General features: G+C 42.5%; 1 protein-coding gene across 1 annotated transcript in view; it reads right to left on the bottom strand.

Annotated features, from left to right (window-relative positions):
* Positions 1 to 204: 204 nt before the first annotated feature.
* LOC135552074 (potassium channel subfamily K member 9-like) overlaps positions 205 to 23,165 on the bottom strand; it is a 44,625-nt gene continuing 21,664 nt past the window's right edge. Inside the window, exon 2 of the mRNA XM_064983457.1 lies at positions 205 to 1,127. Within this exon, the coding sequence (XP_064839529.1) occupies positions 205 to 1,127 (923 nt within the window). The remainder of the gene's footprint in view (positions 1,128 to 23,165) is intronic.

The following is a 23,165-nucleotide window of genomic DNA, read 5'->3' as shown; positions in this document are numbered from 1 at the left end:
AACAAAAGCAAAAGTGCTAAAATGAGATTTGGTTAGGAGCAGCATTGGAGATGCATTGTACTTGTATATAAAAAAAGAAAGCTAGGAGTTGCCTGGGTAGACAGGCCAACCCAGTCTGATGATCTGTTCCAATTCAACGTTTTAGCATTTAGGCAAAAACATTGAAATGCAACATGTAGTTCAAAACACTATGTTGCACTTGGCTCAGATAGATTTCCTTCTCTTCATGAGTCGGTGATTGTCTGTGAAGCTGTGGAGGCCTGGGGAGACTGAGCTGATGGGCGAAGGGAAGAAGCTGTTCTTTAGGGTGCTGGGAGAGATCTCCTCGATGCGGTACGACACCGAGTGAAAGTACTGGTGGGGGTTCAACTGGGAACTAAAGGAGTTCTGGTGGGAGAAGGCACAGCCCATCCCTCCGCCCCCCATCCCTCCTCCCATCCCTCCCCCACAGCTACCAAACTCATGTGAGTGGTAGTTCATGCAGGAGCATACAGAAGGCAGGTCGGTGACCTCGGCACAGAACTGGCCCTGCGTTTCCCTGCGCCTCCTCCTGGCACCACCTCCTCTCCCCAGTGTCTCCTCCTGGATATGGATGATCATGCTGTTTCTGTTCCCCGCCAGCGAGGCCCTCTCCTCGGCATCCCGCCTCTCGTCTTCACTGTTCATGGTCAGGAACCTCAGCACCACCAGGTTGAGGAAGGCTCCTATGACAGTCAGACCCACCAGGATGTACATGAAGCTGAAGGCCACGTACAGGGGCCTCCGCTGCAGGGCCCGGTTCTTCTGCAGAGCCACAAAGTCCCCGAAGCCGATGGTAGTCAGTGTGATGAAGCAGTAGTAGTAGCTCTGGAAAAAGCTCCAGTCCTCGTAGTGGGAGAAGGCGGCCGCCCCGATGCACAGCGTCCCGATGCAGGAGAAGAACCCCACCGTCACCATGTTCTCCATGGAAACATCGGTGATGCGCATGCCACAGCACTTCTTGATGCGCTTCAGGAGGGACTTGACGAAGGTGTTCATCCTCTCGCCCAGGCTCTGGAACATGACCAGGGTCAGGGGTATCCCCAGGACGGCATAGAACATGCAGAAGGCCTTCCCCGCGTCTGTGCCGGGAGCTGCATGGCCATAACCTGCAGGGAGACAACAGACCACAGTCACCAGGATGTAACATCAATGGTACAGCACCATGGTCATAACCTGCAGGGGAGAGAAGACGGAGACATTGATCAGGACATAACATCTATGGTGCAGCAGCATGGTCCTAACTTGAAAGAGAGACAACAAATCAGAAGCCGGGAGCAGTATTTTACAGCGATGGCTCGATAACTGCCAGGGTTGGGGTCAAATCACTTTTCAATTCAGTACATTCAGAAGGTCAAATAGCCCAATCATTTCCTCAAATGATTGAATTGAAAATAGAACTCAGCCCCACCAAGCCACTTTCCATAAACTTAACTCCCCAGTTTGGCTTTGTTTACAAATTTGACCCATTGAAAAATCCCCAAAGCGTCCTGCTGTCCCTCTGCCAACATGGCTATTGAAGAAGAGCTAACCCCCACAGATAGGGCCAATTTTGAATAAGAGGGCAGCACAGAAATGGGTCCAGTCATTCATCTGAGTCCGGCCCAGACATTATAAGGTTGTCCAATTTAGTGCAACTTTCTATTCCTGTCCTGTGATCTGCAGGGGAGTGTGGGAAACGTAGGAGTTATTGGATGAGGAAGGAGTTGTACATGAGCCAATAATGCTTTTAGGATAAGTAGACTTTATGTTTAGGCCTGTAGGTTGTTACACACACACGCACACACACACGCACGCACGCACGCACGCACGCACGCACACACACACACACACACACACACACACACACACACACACACACACACACACACACACACACACACACACACACACACACATAAATCCAAGGGTGCTGTTCTAAATGCAACCTGTGGTGATAACTAAAGAGGAAATAATAGTGTTTTGTTGACCCTCCAGATATGGAATATGATTAGATACAGTACAGTATATGAATGGTTTTGAGTATGAAAGGCCATGCTGGAAATACGATACATTTGTGTAATATATGTCTGCTGTATCTGGCTCAGATACTGTCTCTAGGCCTAACTCACTGTGACCAAATAACACCCACCATTTTTATACATACAGAAACAAATGTTTTGACAAAGATGCATTACTCTCCTATTTTTCATAGACCCATTGTAACCTGAACTAGTCCATTGACCTTTGTGTTTCTTCACTATTGATTTCATACATTGCCTGATGGGTGTCCACCCACTCAAGCACATGAGGAATTATTATTTTTATAGACCCAGGACTTGATCTATCTGATTTGCAGCAAGCAGAGAATGGAATTGTACGTGCATATAAAGTGTGCTCCCGTGACCCTATATGCTTTACCCGTGGAATTCAAGTGTTAAACTTCTTGATGAAAATCAAAGATGGACCATGGGTCAATAGTTGATCTGACTGCATTTGATAAACTCCCGCAGCTTCTCTGGACTAGATTGGGTATTGGGTAAACTTATTTAGCAAACAAATGGAAGGATAAACTGGTTCGAATATCTATGGTACCTAACAAACAGTACCAGTCAAAAGTTTGGACACACCTACTTATTCAAGGGTTTTTCTTTATTTTTACTATTTTCTAAATTGTGGAATAATAGTGAAGACATCAAAACTATAAAATAACACATATGGAATCATGTAGCAAGCAAAAAAGTGTTGAACAAATCCAAATATATTAGAGATTCTTCAACGTAGCCACCCTTTGCCAGCTTTGCACACTTGGCATTCTCACCCAGCTTCATGCTGGCTCAATTAACAGGTGTGCCTTGTTAATGTGTGGATTTTCTGTCCTTCTTAATGTGTTTGAGCCAATCAGTTGTGTTGTGACAAGGTAGGGGTGGTATACAGAAGATATCCCTATTTGGTAAAAGACCAAGTCCATATTATGGAAAGAACAGCTCAAATAAGCAAAGAGAAACAACAGTCAATACGGAACATTTCAAGAACTCTGAAAGTTTCTTCAAGTGCAGTCGCAAAAACCATCAAGCGCTATGGTGAAACTGTCTCTCATGAGGACCGCCACAGGAAAGGAAGACCCAGAGTTACCTCTACTGCAGAGGATAAATTCATTAGAGTTACCAGCCTCAGAAATTGCATTAGTAACAGATCAAATCAAAATCAAATCAAATGTATTTATATAGCCCTTCGTACATCAGCTGATATCTCAAAGTGCTGTACAGAAACCCAGCCTAAAACCCCAAACAGCAAGCAATGCAGGTGTAGAAGCACAAACACATCACAACATCAACTGTTTAGAGGAGACTGTGTGAATCAGGCCTTCATGGTCAAATTTCTGCAAAGAAAGAAATCACTACTAACGGACACTAATAAGAAGAAGAGATATGCTTGGGACAAGAAAAACAAGTATTGGACATTAGACCGGTGGAAATCTGTCATTTTGGTCTGATGAGGCCAAATTTGAAATTTTTGGTTGCAACCGGTGTGTCTTTGTGAGATGCAGGTAGGTGAATAGATTATCTCTGCATGTGTAGTTCCCACTGTGAAGCATGGAGGAGGAGGTATGATGGTGTCGGGGTGATTTGCTGGTGACATTGTCAGTGATATATTTAGAACTCAAGGCACACTTAACCAGCATGGCTACCACAGCATTCTGCAGCAATACGCCATCCCATCTGGTTTTGCATAGTGGGACAATGATTTGTTTTTCAACAGGACAATGACCCAACACACCTCCAGGCTGTGTAAGAGCTATTTGACCGAGAAGGAGAGTGATGGAATGCTGCATCAGATGACCCGGCCTCCACAATTACCCAACTTCAACCCGATGGTTTGGGATGAGTTGGACTACAGAGTGAAGGAAAATCAGTAAATAAGTGCTCAGCATATGCGGGAACTCCTTCAAGACTGTTGGGAAAGCATTCAAGGTGACTACCTCAGAAGGCTGGTTCAGAGAATGCCAAGAGTGTGCAAAGCTGTCATCAAGGCAAAGGGTGGCTACTTTTAAGAATATAAAATATATTTTGATTCGTTTAACATGATTCCATATGTGTTATTTCATAGTTTTGATGTCTTCACTATTATTCTTCAATGTAGAAAATAGTAAAATTAAGAAAAGCCCTTGAATGAGTAGGTGTGTCCAAACTTTGGACTGGTACTGTAGATATACACACCCCTTTGCTATGATACTTCATATTGAGCTCAGGTGCATCCAATTTCCTTTGATCATCATTGAGATTTCACTTCAACTTGATTGGAGTCCACCTGTGGCCAATTCAATTGTTTGGACATGATATAGAAAGAAACACACCTTACTGTATAAGGTCCCACCGTTGACAGTGCATGTCAGAGCAGAAACTATACCATGAAGTCCAAGGAACTGTCTGTAGATCTCCAAGAAATTGTGATGAGGCATATATGTGGGGAAGGGCATAAAACAACTTATAGAGTGTTGAACATTTCCAAAAGCACAGGGTTCTCCATCATTGGGAAATTGACAAAATATGGAACGACCCAGACTCTGCCTAAACTGTTTGACCAGTGTCATGACGTTGGCCTGGGGGTAGGTTTATGACAGTCATTAATACCTCTTCCCCCCTTTTTCCTCTCTGTACCCTACTGATGTGAAATTGGAAAACCCGTTGGTTAACATAGAGATTCTGGGAACATCAGAAGGTGGGGGGGAATGAACTATATTCTGGAAATCCGACCAATTGAACATATGCGGTGGTACTTAATGAATATGATGTCAGTTTGGTCGTCATCTGAGACATTCTCCTCAATGATAGGATGACAAACTCTACAGTGGAAAGTCTACACATCAGAGTTATTGGATTCACATGGATTTGTTGTTTTAGCTTGTAATTTTTTGCTTCCAAATGAGAGATTTGTTCATAAGGTTAGGGCTCTGCTCAATCAGTGGCCCACCCCTGTGAAGAGACATGGGTTATAAAACTTTTCAGACACACCCTTCTCGCTCCACTATATAAAGTCTTGACGAAAATGTAACCTCCTGTTCCAAGTACGTGAGGTCTGCAGCCTCTGTGTTAAAAGGACTAACATGTCAACTACAGAACTAAGCCAACCTCAGCGTGAGCTTTGGTTGCGAATGGTATGAACTTTAAACTCTTATTCACTACAGAAGTGATACCTCCTCGCCGTTGAGTTAGCAACAGCAGCTGCAAACGCGGGCTAGGAAAGAACAGACAGAGTACCCTGTCTACCACACAACGACGTTACTACAAAGTATCCAATTTACCACCAGAGACACTCTGCAAAGGACTCGGTTGGGCAACACGGCGTTCCATCTACCACCAACCTACTGAAGCGCAGCTCAGAGTAAATATTTATTGCATTTTACTTTTCCAAGTGGGTGGTCATTTAAAATGCATAAGATACTGTACTTACGATAGCACAGCTTCTCCCATTTGTTCCTCAGTCTTCCCGCTCTTTCACTCAAACCCAGCCCCTTTTCTTTTGTGTAACCAGCTGTCATATATGTTCCGCCCGCTAGGGACGTTTTCCTTTATGACATAAATTGTAATCAAGGTATAATTCATTCTGTGTATATGTAATTCTGTGTGATTAGTTAGGTATTTAGTAAATAAATAATTAAACCCAATTTTGTATTGCTGATTCAACTTGTTAGCCAGGGTTCGTGAAGATAACCAAGAATTTACAACTTTCAGATGAGACTGAATTAAGGGGACGATTAAATATTCACTGCTATTGATATAAAATATTACTAGGTCTTTAAGAGTTTATTTGGAAGATAACAGCTCTATAAATATTATTTCATGGTGCCCCGACTCTAGTTAATTACATTTACATGATTAGCTCAATCAGGTAATATTAATTACGGAGAAAGGATTTTATAGAATAGCATGTCATATCACTTAATCCAGCATAGCCAAAGACACAACACCAGGTAAGAAGAACCTTGGTCAGGGAGGTGACCAAGAACCCAATGACCACTCTGACAGAACTACAGAGTTCCTTGGCTAAGATGGGTGAACCTGCCAGAAGGACTACAGTCTCTACAGCACTTCAACAATCCAACAATTTATGGGAGAGTGGCCAGACAGAAGCCACCCCTGAGAAAAAGTCACATGATATCATGCCTTGAGTTTGCAAAAAGGCACGTGAAAGACTCTGAGAGCATAAGAGCATAAGGCAAAAGATGGTGTGGTCTGATGAGACAAAAATGTAACTCTTTGGCCTGAATGCAAAGCGCTATGTCAGCAACAGGGACTGGGAGACTAGTCAGGATAGAGGGAACAATGAATTGAGCCGAATGGCAATTTTCCCTAATGAGAACCTGCTTCAGAGTGCAAATGACCTTAGACTGGGCATGCAAAGATTTACGTTCAAAGAGGACAATGACCCCAAGCATACAACCAAAGCAATGCTGAAATGGCTTCCGAACAAGATTGTGCAAGTCCATGCGTGGCCCAGCCAAAGCCCAGACTTGAATCCCATTGAAAATCTGTGGAAAGACTTGAATATTGCTGTTCACCACAGCTCCCCATCTAATTTAACAGAGCTTGAGAAAATCTGCAAGGAAGAATGGGAGAAAATCCCCAAATCCAGATGTGAAAAGTTGATACAGACGTACCCAGGTTGACTCAAAGCTGTAATCGCCGCCAAAGGTGCTTCTACAAAGTATTGACTCGGGTGTGAATACTTGTGTAAATTAGATATTTCTGTATAAAAGTTACAATTCATTTGCAAAAAAATTCTAAAAACACATTTTCACTTTGTCATTATGGGGTATTGTGTGTAGATAGTTGAGAATTATTAGATATTTTATCCGTTTTGAATTAGTAAACAACAATGTGGAATAAGTCAAGGGGTATGAATACTTTCTGAAGGCACTGTATTTATGATTATGTGTATCGTTCTGCGAGGTGAAAAGTTTAGCACTATGAATGTATCCAGAAATGTTAGGCTGACTAATAGTGCAACGGCAGCTATGACTGTGCCCTCATTCATATCTTTATTTATTCATGTTTCTGCCCCAGTCCTCTCAGTGATACAGTAGCCCTGCGGTATTCATAAAATGAATGAACTGCATTATTAACCCAGAGCCTGGTCTACTGACTACATGTTCTGTCTGAACAAATGAAACACAGTTATTCTGTCAGACTGATTCTCATTTTCCTCCTCAAAGTTTCTTAAAAATTTCTACTTCATGTTGGTTGGTTGTATGTTATAGTTCCTCTCCCTCTATTTCGTTTTTGCCCGTTATCTCTCTCTTTCTGTCTCTTGCTCTCTCTCCCACTGCATTTACATATTTAATGGTGGTGTACAGCTTGACAATGTTTCTCCAAGCAGCCACCAGAGTTGGATAGCTGACTTGAGTCTGATGACAGAAAGGTGCAAATCAAAATCTCACATTGACAGTAGGAATTTGTCTTGTTCCGTTTTGCACCAAAATCAATGAACCTCCACAGCTCTTTCTATTTCTCAGACAAAGAAATGTCTGAAAGTGTTGTCTGTGTGTGAGTGGAGGGAAAAGTTGAACATCTGCCAAATAGGATTTAGATCAGTTACAGTGTATGGGGGTGTTTTGTTTATGGTGTCTTTATGCTGATAGTAGAATTGTGATACAGTGTGTATTAAAATACATTTAGGGCCCCAATGACAACACTGATGTTGTTTTCTCAAAACTACCATATTATTCCGTTTGACAGCATTTACTTTATACCTCTGTTACTTACAGTTGCAAGCTGTAATATAAGATGTTACTAGAGATGTCCTGTATACACTCCATCACCTTGCTGTGCTGCTCCCCTTACCAGTGCTTATTCATCACCTTTAGTGATGTTATTATCCCTTTCATCATCTCTGTGTTCTGTTTTTTAATCAGGTTGGGAGAGAGAACAACCTCTAAGTGATTAAACTGTAAATAGATTTCATGAGACCAAACTGAGAGCCAAAACAAACACAAGTTGTTTGGCATTACCACAGGGACATTAGGTGTTTGGAATTACCACAGGGACACTAGATGTTTGGAATTACCGCAGGGACACTAGATGTTTGGAATTACCGCAGAGACACTAGATGTTTGGAATTACCACAGGGACACTAGATGTTTGGAATTACCACAGGGACACTAGATTTTTGGAATTACCACAGGGACACTAGATGTTTGGAATTACCACAGGGACACTAGATGTTTGGCATTGCCACAGGGACACAAGATGTTTGGCATTGCCACAGGAAAACTAGACATTTGGCATTGCCACAGGGACACTAGATGTTTGTGAGGATGTTCGTAACAAATTTGCTTCATAACATTTCATTGCAAAGTCAAAGACAGTAGCGAGCTAGATATCTTTATTCATAGCCTATTTGTAGTGTTTGTTTTTAAGACAATCATCTCTGGATGGGTTCTTACAGCTATTACATCGTGTACACCTTCTAGCAGCAGCGACCAGCTGTCTTCGTTCCCTCTTGCACATTAAACAGCCTAATTAATATTGATTTTAATGTCTGGAATTATTCCTGGGGAGTAACCAGGCGGTAATTAATTACATTGGCAGACAGAAATGACAATGAATGAATGGACAAATCATATTTGATTTGTGGCGCTAGTTCAAGAGTGTGTTGAAACTAGCTCAACACCGTCTGTAGCCTATTGTGTAATGGCTGATTTATGCTTGATCCGGCAATGCTGTCCGGAGGCTCCGTTAAGAGGTGGTGCCTCCGGAGGCTCCGTATAGAGCTGGAGCCTCCGGAGGCTCTGTATAGAGGTGGAGCCTCCGGAGGCTCCGTTAAGAGGTGGTGCCTCCGGAGGCTCCGTATAGAGATGGAGCTTCCAGAGGCTCCGTATAGAAGTGGAGCCTCCGGAGGCCCCGTATAGAGGTGGAGCCTCCGGAGGCTCCGTTAAGAGGTGGTGCCTCCGGAGGCTCCGTATAGAGCTGGAGCCTCCGGAGGCCCCGTATAGAGGTGGAGCTTCCAGAGGCTCCGTATAGAGGTGGAGCCTCTGGAGGCCCCGTATAGAGGTGGAGCTTCCAGAGGCTCCGTATAGAGGTGGAGCCTCTGGAGGCTCCGTATAGAGGTGGAGCCTCTGGAGGCTCCGTATTGAGGTGGAGCCTCTGGAGGCCCCATATAGAGGTGGAGCCTCTGGAGACTCCATATAGAGGTGGAGCCTCTGGAGGCTCCGTATAGAGGTGGAGCCTCTGGAGGCTCCGTATAGAGGTGGAGCCTCTCGAGGCTCCGTATAGAGGTGGAGCCTTTGGAGGCTCCGTATAGAGATGGAGCTTCCAGAGGCCCCGTATAGAGGTGGAGCCTCTGGAGGCTCCGTATAGAGGTGGAGCTTCCAGAGGCTCCGTATAGAGGTGGAGCCTCCGGAGGCTCCGTATAGAAGTGGAGCCTCCGGAGGCCCCGTATAGAGGTGGAGCTTCCAGAGGCTCCGTATAGAAGTGGAGCCTCCGGAGGCCCCGTATAGAGGTGGAGCCTCTGGAGGCTCTGTATAGAGATGGAGCTTCCAGAGGCTCCGTATAGAGGTGGAGCCTCCGGAGGCTCCGTATAGAAGTGGAGCCTCCGGAGGCCCCGTATAGAGGTGGAGCTTCCAGAGGCTCCGTATAGAGGTGGAGCCTCCGGAGGCCCCGTATAAAGGTGGAACCTCCGGAGGCCCCGTATAGAGATGGAGCTTCCAGAGGCTCCGTATAGAGGTGGAGCTTCCAGAGGCTCCGTATAGAGGTGGAGCCTCCGGAGGCCCCGTATAGAGATGGAGCTTCCAAAGGCTCCGTAAAGAGGTGGAGCCTCCGGAGGCTCCGTATAGAAGTGGACATTTTTCCCAATGTGTGCTTTGCCCTTTCGGAAACAAGGCGCACAGCCCACTGAGTACCTCTATCTCCCTCACTCAAATCCACACAGAGGATCTGGCATCAAACCACACATCCTCTGTACTCAGTCTCACAGAGAGAGAAGGGATGAGGGCCTAGACACATTGGTAAGCTGACAGCATGCACTTTTCTAACGTACAGTGTGAATCTTTAACTAAGACGTTAAGGAACCCACTGACCCCAGAACTGCTGTTACCAATGCCCTTGAACAGATTCAACCATCATTGGGGAGAGGTTGGACATGTCATTTTTCTGAATTTCTCTCAGTAACACATCCGAGTCTTACTGCTGACTAGATGAACCAATAGGACCACTTTATTCTCCTTTCCTCTGTCCCTGCATTTGTTTCTATAATCAAGTTTAATCACAATGTGCAACCATGCTGTTATGTTTTCCTATTGCAGCTATAAATATGGCTTACAGTAAAATATGATTTTATTTTGCAAGATTGTCCAGAGCAGAGGGATTGTTGTCTTAGTAATGACTTGATTTATACAGTATATAGTAGGTCTGTCCCCTCTGAGCTGGCCTGCTAAAGTGACTGTTCGATATTGGACACTTAGTTTTGTGTTGCAGTGTTAGACTGGTGATTGGATGCTGTGTTCTATATTGGTGCTAGATTGGATACTATCTGGACTCTGTCATTTGTTTGTCCTGTTATGACTATATTAGCTGTTGTCAAAGAGAACAGACACATGTATTCTGCTGAGTAAAGACCTGTGTGTGTGTGTGGGTGGGTGCCTGCGTACGTGGGTGTTTGTGTGTGTTGATAGATGTGTAACAGTGATGCACTTGACAATAAAATACCTGAATAAATCCCCTGTACCTTTACAATTAGCAATGAATGTGACACTCACAAGGCTTCTATAGAAATCAATGCACACTGTGTTGGTCAACTCAAAGCTTTTGATACCTCTTTAATAATCGCAGTATTATCCAACTTGAACATCATGAAACTAATCCTGTATCTTCTCAACTTTCCTCGTATATTTTCAAGGCTCGTTAAGGAGAATAAAATGGCCAGTATTGCAACACAATGCCATACTCCCAACCCATCTCATACTGAGGTCTTGGTGAACCTGCTGTCTCTGTCATTCCTAACCATAACAAATGTATGGTAATGTAGCACAAATGACTGTAAGTTGCTTTGAATAAAAGCGTCTGCTAAATGGCAGATATTACCGAGGCCCCTCGTTGGTGTTGCAGAGAAGTGTTAGTTACTTGAGGAGTTGTTCAAACAAATCTCTATTAGCTCGTCTGTTCTGGGAGGTTAATTCACCTCACATTATTCCAGTGGCCCGGAGACATTAATTGCCTGTGAGCCATGGAATTATAAAGAAGGTCAGGACAGGGGAGTTAGACCGCAGGATAGGAGGCGGAGCAACAGTCAGACTGGATAACACCTTGTGCACCTCCCTCTGATGACCTGTCACCAGCTGCCACCCTGACACGAGATAACTAACTGTGAGCTAACTAACTGTGAGCTAACTAACTGTGAGCTAACTAACTGTGAGCTAACTAACTGTGAGCTAGCTAACTGTGAGCTAACTAACTGTGAGCTAGCTAATTGTGAGCTAGCTAACTGTGAGCTAACTAACTGTGAGCTAACTGTCTGCGGTCCAAAACAGCACCTGCAGAGAAGACCTTCAAACACTCCTTCCATGACTCTGACCAACTCAATGTTAACATAACGGCCCAGAATGAAGTATCCTTAAATGTATGTATTTACTGTAGGTACACATTCATTTATGTGTGTTTGCAGTTCTGGAGAACATGAGAGAGTGGTTGAGAGGGAAGCCAATGGACATTACCTGAAAATAGTATCAATAGCCCTTCATTGCAATCACAGAAGCTTGATATGGAAAGTTGAGTATGTGTCGTCTAATGCTTTATGAGTGATGAAGCCTATGCTTGAAAGTATTTGATTCATAGATACATCTAGTTTCTCTGATTAAAGTACAAGAAACAGTCATCTAAGCTTACAGGAAACTTCCCACGGACACAAGTCTATTTTTATAATTTTGCTAATGCTGAAGCTTCCAACACAGTCTCATACACAGACACCAGTACGCAGACACACACACACACACACACACACACACACACACACACACACACACACACACACACACACACACACACACACACACACCAGGCTGTTAAGATATAGACTATCTGCTGTTCAAACATTAAATTTGATCATATCTGTGTCATTTACGTTCAGATCATCAGATCACCTTGTTGTCTTCACCCACTCACCTGTTCTACCTTTCTCTGCCATCACCTGTGAGGCACACACACACACACACACACACACACACACACACACACACACATACACACACACACACACACACACACACACACACACACACACACTCACATATCCTCTAACAACAAGGGATAGGATGTTATACTGATTTCCACCATCTGAACACATGCTGGGGGCAGCAGGTTTTAAAGTGTTTTGTCTGAGGGCTGATTAGTTTGTCTTTCTCTTGCTGGGTGTCTGGCGCTCTTAGACTGATGCTAGAAGGCCCACCCTGAGTTACTAAAGAAACACACACACACACAGGTATACGTTGGGGTTGCAAAATTCAAGGAATTTTCAATACATTTTCTGGTTTTCCATAAATCCTGGTTGGAGAATTGCGAATTTCCTACTTATTTCCTCATGAGTCCAGGAATCCTAGACCAAAGTGGAGCTACTGCCATATTGCTTACACATCAACTGCCTCTAAAAGGCGCTGCATGGTCAATCTGACGTCTGCATTTACGGTGATACGACCTCTGCAGAAGTCAGGGCATTCATCATTTTGGTGCTTCGCAGAGCAACGTAGAGCTGTTGTATAGGAAGTTGTCAAGGAAGTGAGTTTATGTTTATACAGGACCTCCCGCCCTCACCTACCGTCAACCAATCATGTCAATGCAAAGCTATACGGAGCCCTCTGCATTGGTAAATAATTGTAGAGGTGCACGGCGATGCAATACAGAGCTCAATTTGGCCTCCGGAAGCTCCGCAATTGTGTCACACAATCCATACGCCTCCTCCCACCACATTTTTGGATCAAGCATAAATTGCCTATAATCGTTTTCAAGGTGAGTGGACAGAACTGTTAAAATGCTTCGAAATTACAAGAAGCTATCAAATAAACTGATACCGGAGTTATTTATGGAAACAGCTCCACAGACAATTAGAATGTTCAGCAATAACAGAAATGGGTTTGGTATTGATGCTCACCAACCAGTGTGGTTGAATATTGATGTGGATGTCAATCATGTAAAGGTCAGTAATTTGTGCTAAAGTCACGGAGGCTTATAAATTATTAGTAGACAATCTCAACCCAGAATAACATTAAGGATTTTGTTGTATTATTCTGAGGTGAATTAGGTTTTGGATTTCAGAATTCGATGTGAAGCATTTCATTTCAGAGTTAAGTGAGCATACTCTCTCTCTCTGCCTCTGTCTATCACATTCTCACTCACTCACTCACTCACTCACACACACACACCCCTCACTCACACACACACACTCACTCATTCACACAGTGCCTGCCTCCCTATCCCCCCTACACACTCATTCTAAAACTCAAAGGCAGGCAGTGCAGACTTTAAAACCGGTGTAATGTGTGCTCTCCATCTGGTCTTGGTCAGTACCCACGCTGCAGGATTCTGTATGTTTTGCAGTTGACCAATGGTTTTCTTGGGTAGACCAGACAGGAGAGCATTACAGTATTCAAGCCTGCTTGTAATACAATCATGGATGAGTCTCTCTGTATAAGCCTGAGAGAGGAACAGTGAATTTGGTGAAGTTGTTATTTTTCAATAGAAGCTGGAACGTATAAAATAGTATATTTTACATACAGAAGCTTTTTATAGTGGATATTTTTGCTCACACTACACACACATGGTCTAATTCTACCTACTGGTTACATGTCTCAACATGTCCATTACTTCACACTTCTGGCTGTTGTGGCATTGTTCACATAGGGCTATTTATAGTTCAGCTTTTTGTTGTGACCTGCAGGGGGAGCTGTGAGCACAGCGTTGATAAACTCTGGGGTATATTTGACTTTCCAAGCTGCGAAAATGAAAATCCACTGTACTGCAGCCCTCCCGTGTGTGTGTGTGTGTGTGTGTGTGTGTGTGTGTGTGTGTGTGTGTGTGTGTGTGTGTGTGTGTGTGTGTGTGTGTGTGTGTGTGTGTGTGTGTGTGTGTGTGTGTGTGCTCTATTACTACTGTGGCTCTATTTGTTTTTCCAGCCCCTAGGGACACACTGTTTAGTATCACAGACACAAGACACCACTTGTAGAGCACAGCATGCTCTAAACTGCCAGAGCAGTTCTGGTAGAGCTGATTTCACTGTGCCCTGCCCACCACCATGTCTCTGGGGAGGGCATCTATTGTGTTTGTGGTACGCCAGTCTGCTTTTACAAGGCAAACTACAGTACCAAACTACTGCTTCTTAATGAACAGAATGATAAGCTAATTAGGTGGGTGCTTCCAATTTTTGCATATCTCACTCCCTGAGAGTGGGGTCAGAGCCAGGGATCAGCCATTATTGACAGTGACTCTGGAGCAATTAGAGTTAAGGGCCTTGCCCAAGGGCACATCGGCAGATTTTCTACCTAGTTTGCTTGGGGTTTTGAACAAGGACCCTTTCAGTTACTGGCCAAATGCACCTAATCACTAGGCTACCTTCCGTCCAAGAGACAGGACATGGATACGATAACTCAATTATTCCTTCCACTGAGTGTGTAAAACAAAGAACATAATGCCCCCCCAGGAAATAGACTCTACAAGGTGTTGAAAGCGTTCCACAGGGATGCTGGCCCTGTTGACTCCAGTGATTCCTACAGTTGTGTCAAGTTGTCTGAATGTCCTTTGGGTGGTGGACCATTCTTGAAACACACGGGAAACCCGGCAATTCTTGACACACTTAAACCGGTGCGCCTGGAACCGACTACCATACCCCGTTCAAAGGCATATACAGTGGGGCAAAAAATTATTTAGTCAGCCATCAATTGTGCAAGTTCTCCCACTTAAAAAGATGAGAGAGGCCTGTAATTTTCATCATAGGGTCACTTCATCTATGACAGACAAAATGAGAAGAAGAAAAAATCCAGAAAATCACATTGTAGGATTTTTAATGAATATATTTGCAAATATTTGGTCAATAACAAAAGTTTATCTCAGTACTTTGTTATATACCCTTTGTTGGCAATGACAGAGGTCAAACGTTTTCTGTAAGTCTTGACAAGGTTTTCACACACTGTTGCTGGTATTTTGGCCCATTCCTCCTTGCAGATCTCCTCTAGAGCAATGATGTTTTGGGGCTGTTGCTGGGCAACACGGACTTTCAACTCCCTCCAAAGATTTTCTATGGGGTTGAGATCTGGAGACTGGCTAGGCCACTCCAGGACCTTGAAATGCTTCTTACGAAGCCATTCCTTCGTTGCCCGGGCGGTGTGTTTGGGATTATTGTCATGCTGAAAGACCCAGCCACGTTTCATCTTCAATGCCCTTGCTGATGGAAGGAGGTTTTCACTCAAAATCTCACAATACATGGCCCCATTCATTCTTTCCTTTACACGGATCAGTCGTCCTGGTCCCTTTGCAGAAAAACAGCCCCAAAGCATGATGTTTCCACCCCCATGCTTCACAGTAGGTATGGTGTTCTTTGGATGCAACTCAGTATTCTTTGTCCTCCAAACACGATGAATTGAGTTTTTACCAAAAAGTTCTATTTTGGTTTCATCTGACCATATGACATTCTCACAATCTTCTTCTGGGTCATCCAAATGCTCTCTAGCAAACTTCAGACGGGCCTGGACATGTACTGGCTTAAGCAGGGGGACACGTCTGGCACTGCAGGATTTGAGTCCCTGGCGGCGTAGTGTATTACTGATGGTAGGCTTTGTTACTTTGGTCCCAGCTCTCTGCAGGTCATTCACTAGGACCCCCCGTGTGGTTCTGTGATTTTTGCTCACCGTTCTTGTGATCATTTTGACCCCACGGGGTGAGATCTTGCATGGAGCCCCAGATCGAGGGAGATTATCAGTGGTCTTGTATATCTTCAATTTGCTAATAATTGCTCCCACAGTTGATTTCATCAAACCAAGCTGCTTACTTATTGCAGATTCAGTCTTCCCAGCCTGGTGCAGGTCTACAATTTTGTTTCTGGTGTCCTTTGACAGCTCTTTGGTCTTGGCCATAGTGGAGTTTGGAGTGTGACTGTTTGAGGTTGTGGAAAAGTGTATTTTATACTTATAACAAGTTCAAACAGGTGCCATTAACCTCTTGAAACTCTGGGGGCGCAATTTCATTTTTGGATGAAAAACGTTCCCGTTTTAAACAAGATATTTTGTCACAAAAAGATGCTCGACTATGCATATAATTGATAGCTTTGGAAAGAAAACACTCTGAATTTTCCAGAACTGCAAAGATATTGTCTGTGGGTGCCGTAGAACAGGAGCTACAGGCAAAACCAAGATGAAACGGCAACCAGGAAATGAGCAGGATTTTTGAGGCTCTGTTTTCCATTGTCTCCTTATATGGCTGTGAATGCGAGAGGAATGAGCCTGCCCTATCTATCGTTTCCCCAAGGTGTCTGCAGCATTGTGACGTATTTGTAGGCATATCATTGGAAGATTGACCATAAGAGACTACATTTTCCAGGTGTCCGCCCGGTGTCCTCCGTCGAAATTGATGCTTCATTTTCAGCTGCTGGTATTTTTCCATGCGATTCTGAGGGGAAAGCAGGCTTCCACGAACGGCATATCAATGAAGAGATATGTGAAAAAACACCTTGAGGATTGATTCTAAACAACGTTTGCCATGATTCGGTCAATATTATGGAGTTAATTCGGAAAAAGTTTGACGTTTTGGTGACTGAATTTTCGGTTCGTTTCGGTAGCCAAATGTGATGTACAAAACGGAGCGATTTCTCCTACACAAAGATTCTTTCAGGAAAAACTGAACATTTGCTATGTAACTGAGAGTCTCCTCATTGAAAACATCCGAAGCTCTTCAAAGGTAAATGATTTTATTTATTTGGTTATCTGGTTTTTGTGAAAATGTTGCGTGCTAAATGCTACGCAAAATGCTAAGCTAGCTTGCAATACTCTTACACAAATGCTTGATTTGCTATGGTTCAAAAGCATATTTTGAAAATATGAGATGACAGTGTTGTTAAGAAAAGGCTAAGCTTGAGAGCAGGCATATTATTTTCATCTCATTTGCGATTTTCAGAAATCGTTAACGTTGCGTTATGCTAATGAGCCTGAGGCTTTATTCACGATCCCGGATCCGGGATGGGTAGTATCAAGATTAATACAGGTAACGAGTGGAGGACAGAGGAGCCTCTTAAAGAAGAAGTTACAGGTCTGTGAGAGCCAGAAATCTTGCTTGTTTGTAGGTGACCAAATACTTATTTTCAACCATAATTTGAAAATAAATTCATAAAAAATCCTACAATGTGATTTTCTGGATTTTTTTTTCTCATTTTGTCTGACATAGTTGAAGTGTACCTATGATGAAAATTACAGGCCTCTCTCATCTTTTTAAGTGGGAGAACTTGCACAATTGGTGGCTGACTAAATACTTTTTTGCCTCACTGTATATGCCTTTGAACGGGGTATGGTAGTCGGTTCCAGGCGCACCGGTTGTCCTGAGTGGCCTAGTTACAGTTTTACAGTCGCAGAGCTTGAAAAACTAGGGCAAGACTTGAACATTGCTGTCTAGCCATGATCCCCAACATCTTGACAGAGTTTGAAGAATTTTGTAAGGAATAATGGGCAGATATCGCACATTCCATGTGTACAAATCTCTTGTAGACCCACCCAAGAAGACTCACAACAGTAATTGATGGCAAAGGTGATTCTAACATGTATTGACTCAGAGAGTTGAATACTTCTGCAATGACTATATTTTAGTTATTACATTTTTATTCATATTATTATATATATTTTTTCCACTTTGACGGAGTATTTTGTGTAGATTGTTGACAAAATATTTGTATCCTATTGTGTAACCATTAAATGTGAAGAAATCTGAATAATTTTGCAAGGCACTGTATATCAAACCTTATACATTTTAAGGCAATATGCAATATTTAAAGTGCATAAATCAATATTTAAAATATAACTGCTTCATTTTTATGCATTATTAATATTGGTACCCCTTTACCACCAGTATGCACCAGTGTTTAAGGATTCCTGCATATTTTAATGTATTTTTTATGAGTACAGTTGAATAAGAACAAGTCTATGTATTTAATGGCATTTGATATGTTCATTTGCTAACATTGTTTCAAGGCTAGGATTGTTAGGGAATAAGGTTAATCCGTTAAATAAAAAACTCTCAAAATGGCTACTTGCTGATGTGGTTCCTACTTGTTGTTCATATATCTCAGTACTGGTCCAGACACTTTCATTTGGATTGAGTATTTCTGCCAGGAGATAAGGGAACAGAAGTGCCCTAACACAAGTTAAAGGGTACACTTGTTTTTCCCAACACCTGCAGAGTTCAAGTGTTTAATCACTGTCTCTAACCATAGGGAACCCAAGACAACGGAGGTTAATTGGATGGAAAGGAATCCTGCAATGTTACATGTAAAAAGTACAAGTAACTCCCCACACAGCTACTCTACATACATCTTGATTTCAGGAGAAAAACGGCTGCACAGGCAGTAGCCATTTTGCTACACTTTCTTCACAATCTCCATTTCACAGACAGTGAGATAGCGAAGTATATCTGCTGTAAACTCAGCACAAAGAGTGAAACAGAGGAGGAGCTCTCCTTTGGTAATAGATGTCCGATGCAAGCTGCTCTTTGAAAATGGGGGTGATACTTGAATGAATAGAACATGAAACATGAGTTTGATGAAACGTGCAACATGCTGTGTAGCACACTGCAAGTTTCAAGAACATCCTCACCGTGTGAACATTAGACTGAAGGCTCTTAGGACCAGGGGCCTTATCCACAAAGTGTTTCAGACTAGAAAATTGGTGGTAAGTGCTGAGAATAGAGACATTTTACTCCTACTCTTATGGGTAAAAAATAAAAGCTATGCATGAAGCCTTTTTAGTCATAGGAGTCCCACCTAGTCAACAGATATTGAGGACACCTCATGAGTTGCATTACCAGCAGATGTCTTGATAATAGAAAACGTGGTCAGTGGTTCCTGTTTTACCAGCAATTGGTAACAGCTGGTGATGCCTCATAGCAATTGGTTATTCTCAATCATTTACAACAATGTCAAAGAGCATTACTATTTTTCCTTTGCAGTACCTCAAACTGTACTGATTACCAGCTTAGAAACTGTTATGAGTTGATTTTACTCATGGCTCAGACTTTGTCTTGGCAGTGTCATATCATCCTAAAACCTACTCTGAGCTGGGAGTTTTTGTTGTTGACTCAACAGGTTTTAACAGGATTCCTAGCACCTTTTCTGAGTCGCTTTGTGGATACGAGTCCAGGAGTCTCTGGGAAAATTCTAGTCCTCAAAGTAATCAATAACGTCTTAACAAACTGACCAAATAATCGCTGTCAAGACCACACGCAGACACACAGACCTCGCCCCACCAAAAGATCACGATCAAGACCACAACCTCATGGGCAGAACCACACACACACATACACAGACACATACACACACATCACACACAGAGCACCACCAAACAACAATCGCTGTCAAGACCACACTACCTCATTGACAGAAGTCCTCACCAAACAAGCCTTGTCAACAGTGGTTGGAGATGACAGCCACTGAGACACACACTCCCTTCCACGTACGCACACACACACAGTACACACACACATACACACACACCCCAAACAATCCCTGTCAATGTTATGGTCCGGCTCATGTGGCTGTAGGAGATGTCAGCTAAGAAGGGAGGGAGGGACAGAGTGCAGCTGGGAAGTGCCTTTGGCTACCGAGAGCTGTCAATCACGCTGGCAGCAGACAGAAAAGTCAGTGTGTCCACTGTCATCATTCTCCAAACTAGATGATGTCATCACGCTGGCAGACAGATGAGATACAGAGGTGGAAATGGCACCCTACTCCTCATTATATTTTCAACCAAGGCCCAGAGGGAATAGGGTGTGTTATATAATATAATGTTAGGAATAGGGTGTGTTATATAATATAATGTTAGGAATAGGGTGTGTTATATAATATAATGTTAGGAATAGGGTGTGTTATATAATATAATGTTAGGAATAGGGTGTGTTATATAATATAATGTTAGGAATAGGGTGTGTTATATAATATAATGTTAGGAATAGGGTGTGTTATATAATATAATGTTAGGAATAGGGTGTGTTACACAATATAAGGTTAGGAATAGGGTGTGTTATATAATATAATGTTAGGAATAGGGTGTGTTATATAATATAATGTTAGGAATAGGGTGTGTTATATAATATAATGTTAGGAATAGGGTGTTTTACACAATATAATGTTAGGAATAGGGTGTGTTACACAACATAATGCTAGGAATAGGTTGTGTTACACAATATAATGTTAGGAATAGGGTGTGTTACACAAAATAATATTAGGAATAGGGTGTGCTACACAACATAATGCTAGGAATAGGGTGTGTTACATAACATAATGCTAGGAATAGGGTGTGATACATAACATAATGCTAGGAATAGGGTGTGTTACACAACATAATGCTAGGAATAGGGTGTGTTACACAACATAATGTTAGGAATAGGGTGTGTTACACAACATAATGCTAGGAATAGGGTGTGTTTCACAACATAATATGTTAGGAATAGGGGGTGTTACATAACATAATGCTAGGAATAGGGTGTGTTACACAACATAATGCTAGGAATAGGGTGTGTTACACAACATAATGCTAGGAATAGGGTGTGTTACACAACATAATGCTAGGAATAGGGTGTGTTACACAACATAATGCTAGGAATAGGGTGTGTTACACAACATTATGCTAGGAATAGGGTGTGTTACACAACATTATGCTAGGAATAGGGTGTGTTACACAACATAATGCTAGGAATAGGGTGTGTTACACAACATAATGTTAGGAACAGGGTGTGTTACACAACATAATGCTAGGAATAGGGTGTGTTACACAACATAATGTTAGGAACAGGGTGTGTTACACAACATAATGTTAGGAATAGGGTGTGTTACACAACATAATGCTAGGAATAGGGTGTGTTACATAACATAATGCTAGGAATAGGGTGTGATACATAACATAATGCTAGGAATAGGGTGTGTTACACAACATAATGTTAGGAATAGGGTGTGTTACACAACATAATGCTAGGAATAGGGTGTGTTACATAACATAATGCTAGGAATAGGGTGTGATACATAACATAATACTAGGAATAGGGTGTGTTACACAACATAATGTTAGGAATAGGGTGTGTTACACAACATAATGCTAGGAATAGGGTGTGTTACACAACATAATGTTAGGAATAGGGTGTGTTACACAACATAATGTTAGGAATAGGGTGTGTTTAACAACATAATGTTAGGAATAGGGGGTGTTACATAACATAATGCTAGGAATAGGGTGTGTTACACAACATAATGCTAGGAATAGGGTGTGTTACACAACATAATGCTAGGAATAGGGTGTGTTACACAACATAATGCTAGGAATAGGGTGTGTTACACAACATAATGCTAGGAATAGGGTGTGTTACACAACATAATGCTAGGAATAAGGTGTGTTACACAACATAATGCTAGGAATAGGGTGTGTTACACAACATAATGCTAGGAATAGGGTGTGTTACACAACATAATGCTAGGAATAAGGTGTGTTACACAACATAATGCTAGGAATAGGGTGTGTTACACAACATAATGCTAGGAATAGGGTGTGTTACACAACATTATGCTAGGAATAGGGTGTGTTACACAACATAATGCTAGGAATAGGGTGTGTTACAGAACATAATGTTAGGAACAGGGTGTGTTACACAACATAATGTTAGGAACAGGGTGTGTTACACAACATAATGTTAGGAATAGGGTGTGTTACACAACATAATGCTAGGAATAGTGTGTGTTACACAACATAATGCTATGAATAGGGTGTGTTACACAACATAATGCTAGGAATAGGGTGTGTTACACAACATAATGCTAGGAATAAGGTGTGTTACACAACATAATGCTAGGAATAGGGTGTGTTACACAACATAATGCTAGGAACAGGGTGTGTTACACAACATAATGCTAGGAATAGGGTGTGTTACACAACATAATGCTAGGAATAGGGTGTGTTGCACAACGTAATGCTAGGAATAGGGTGTGTTACACAACATAATGTTAGGAATAGGGTGTGTTACACAACATAATGCTAGGAACAGGGTGTGTTACACAACATAATGCTAGGAATAGGGTGTGTTACACAACATAATGCTAGGAATAGGGTGTGTTGCACAACGTAATGCTAGGAATAGGGTACCATTTCAGACGCAGTCAGAGAATCAGCTGGTGTGGTGTCGCTCCATCAGTCATACATATGATACATCACCTCTCTGCTGTATCATTTTTTTTTTTTTTACCTTTATTTAACTAGGCAAGTCAGTTAAGAACAAATTCTTATTTTCAATGACGGCCTAGGAACAGTGGGTTAACTGCCTGTTCAAGGGCAGAATGACAGATTTGTACCTTGTCAGCTCGGGGATTTGAACTTGCAACCTTGCTGTTGCTAGTCCAACGCTCTAACCACTAGGCTACCCTGCCGCCCCAAATGAATAGCATATGGCATGTAGAGACATATGGCCAGGGTAAACACATGACATGCTATTTGACATGATGCCTGACAGGGATGAGGCTTAGAGCTGGAAGTCCTGCTGGTCTTATTAAGGGATCTGCAAACGTTTACACTCTGCATGATGCCTTCACACATACCTCCCTACACACACACACACACACACACACACACACACACACACACACACACACACACACACACACACACACACACACACACACACACACAGACAGACACACTTTATAATACCCAACAAACTCAGCTTTAAATTATTCATATACACTCTTGATTGGAAATCCACCCACAGCTACTACTGTCACCACATTCCGTGAATGAGATGTGAATGTATATATTTTGCGTTAGGAGAGACAGAGACCAGGGATTTTTATAAGAGGACTTCTTTACAATACTGAGGTCTACTCCACATAGCCACACTCTTAGAAAAAAAGGTGCTATCTAGAACCTAAAAAGGGTTCTTCGGCTTTCCCCA

The sequence above is a fragment of the Oncorhynchus masou genome, chromosome 13 (assembly GCF_036934945.1).
Source record: "Oncorhynchus masou masou isolate Uvic2021 chromosome 13, UVic_Omas_1.1, whole genome shotgun sequence".
NCBI classification, from domain to species: domain Eukaryota; kingdom Metazoa; phylum Chordata; class Actinopteri; order Salmoniformes; family Salmonidae; genus Oncorhynchus; species Oncorhynchus masou.
Note: the sequence above shows the minus strand (reverse complement) of the source record. Positions and strands in the feature narration are given on the sequence as shown.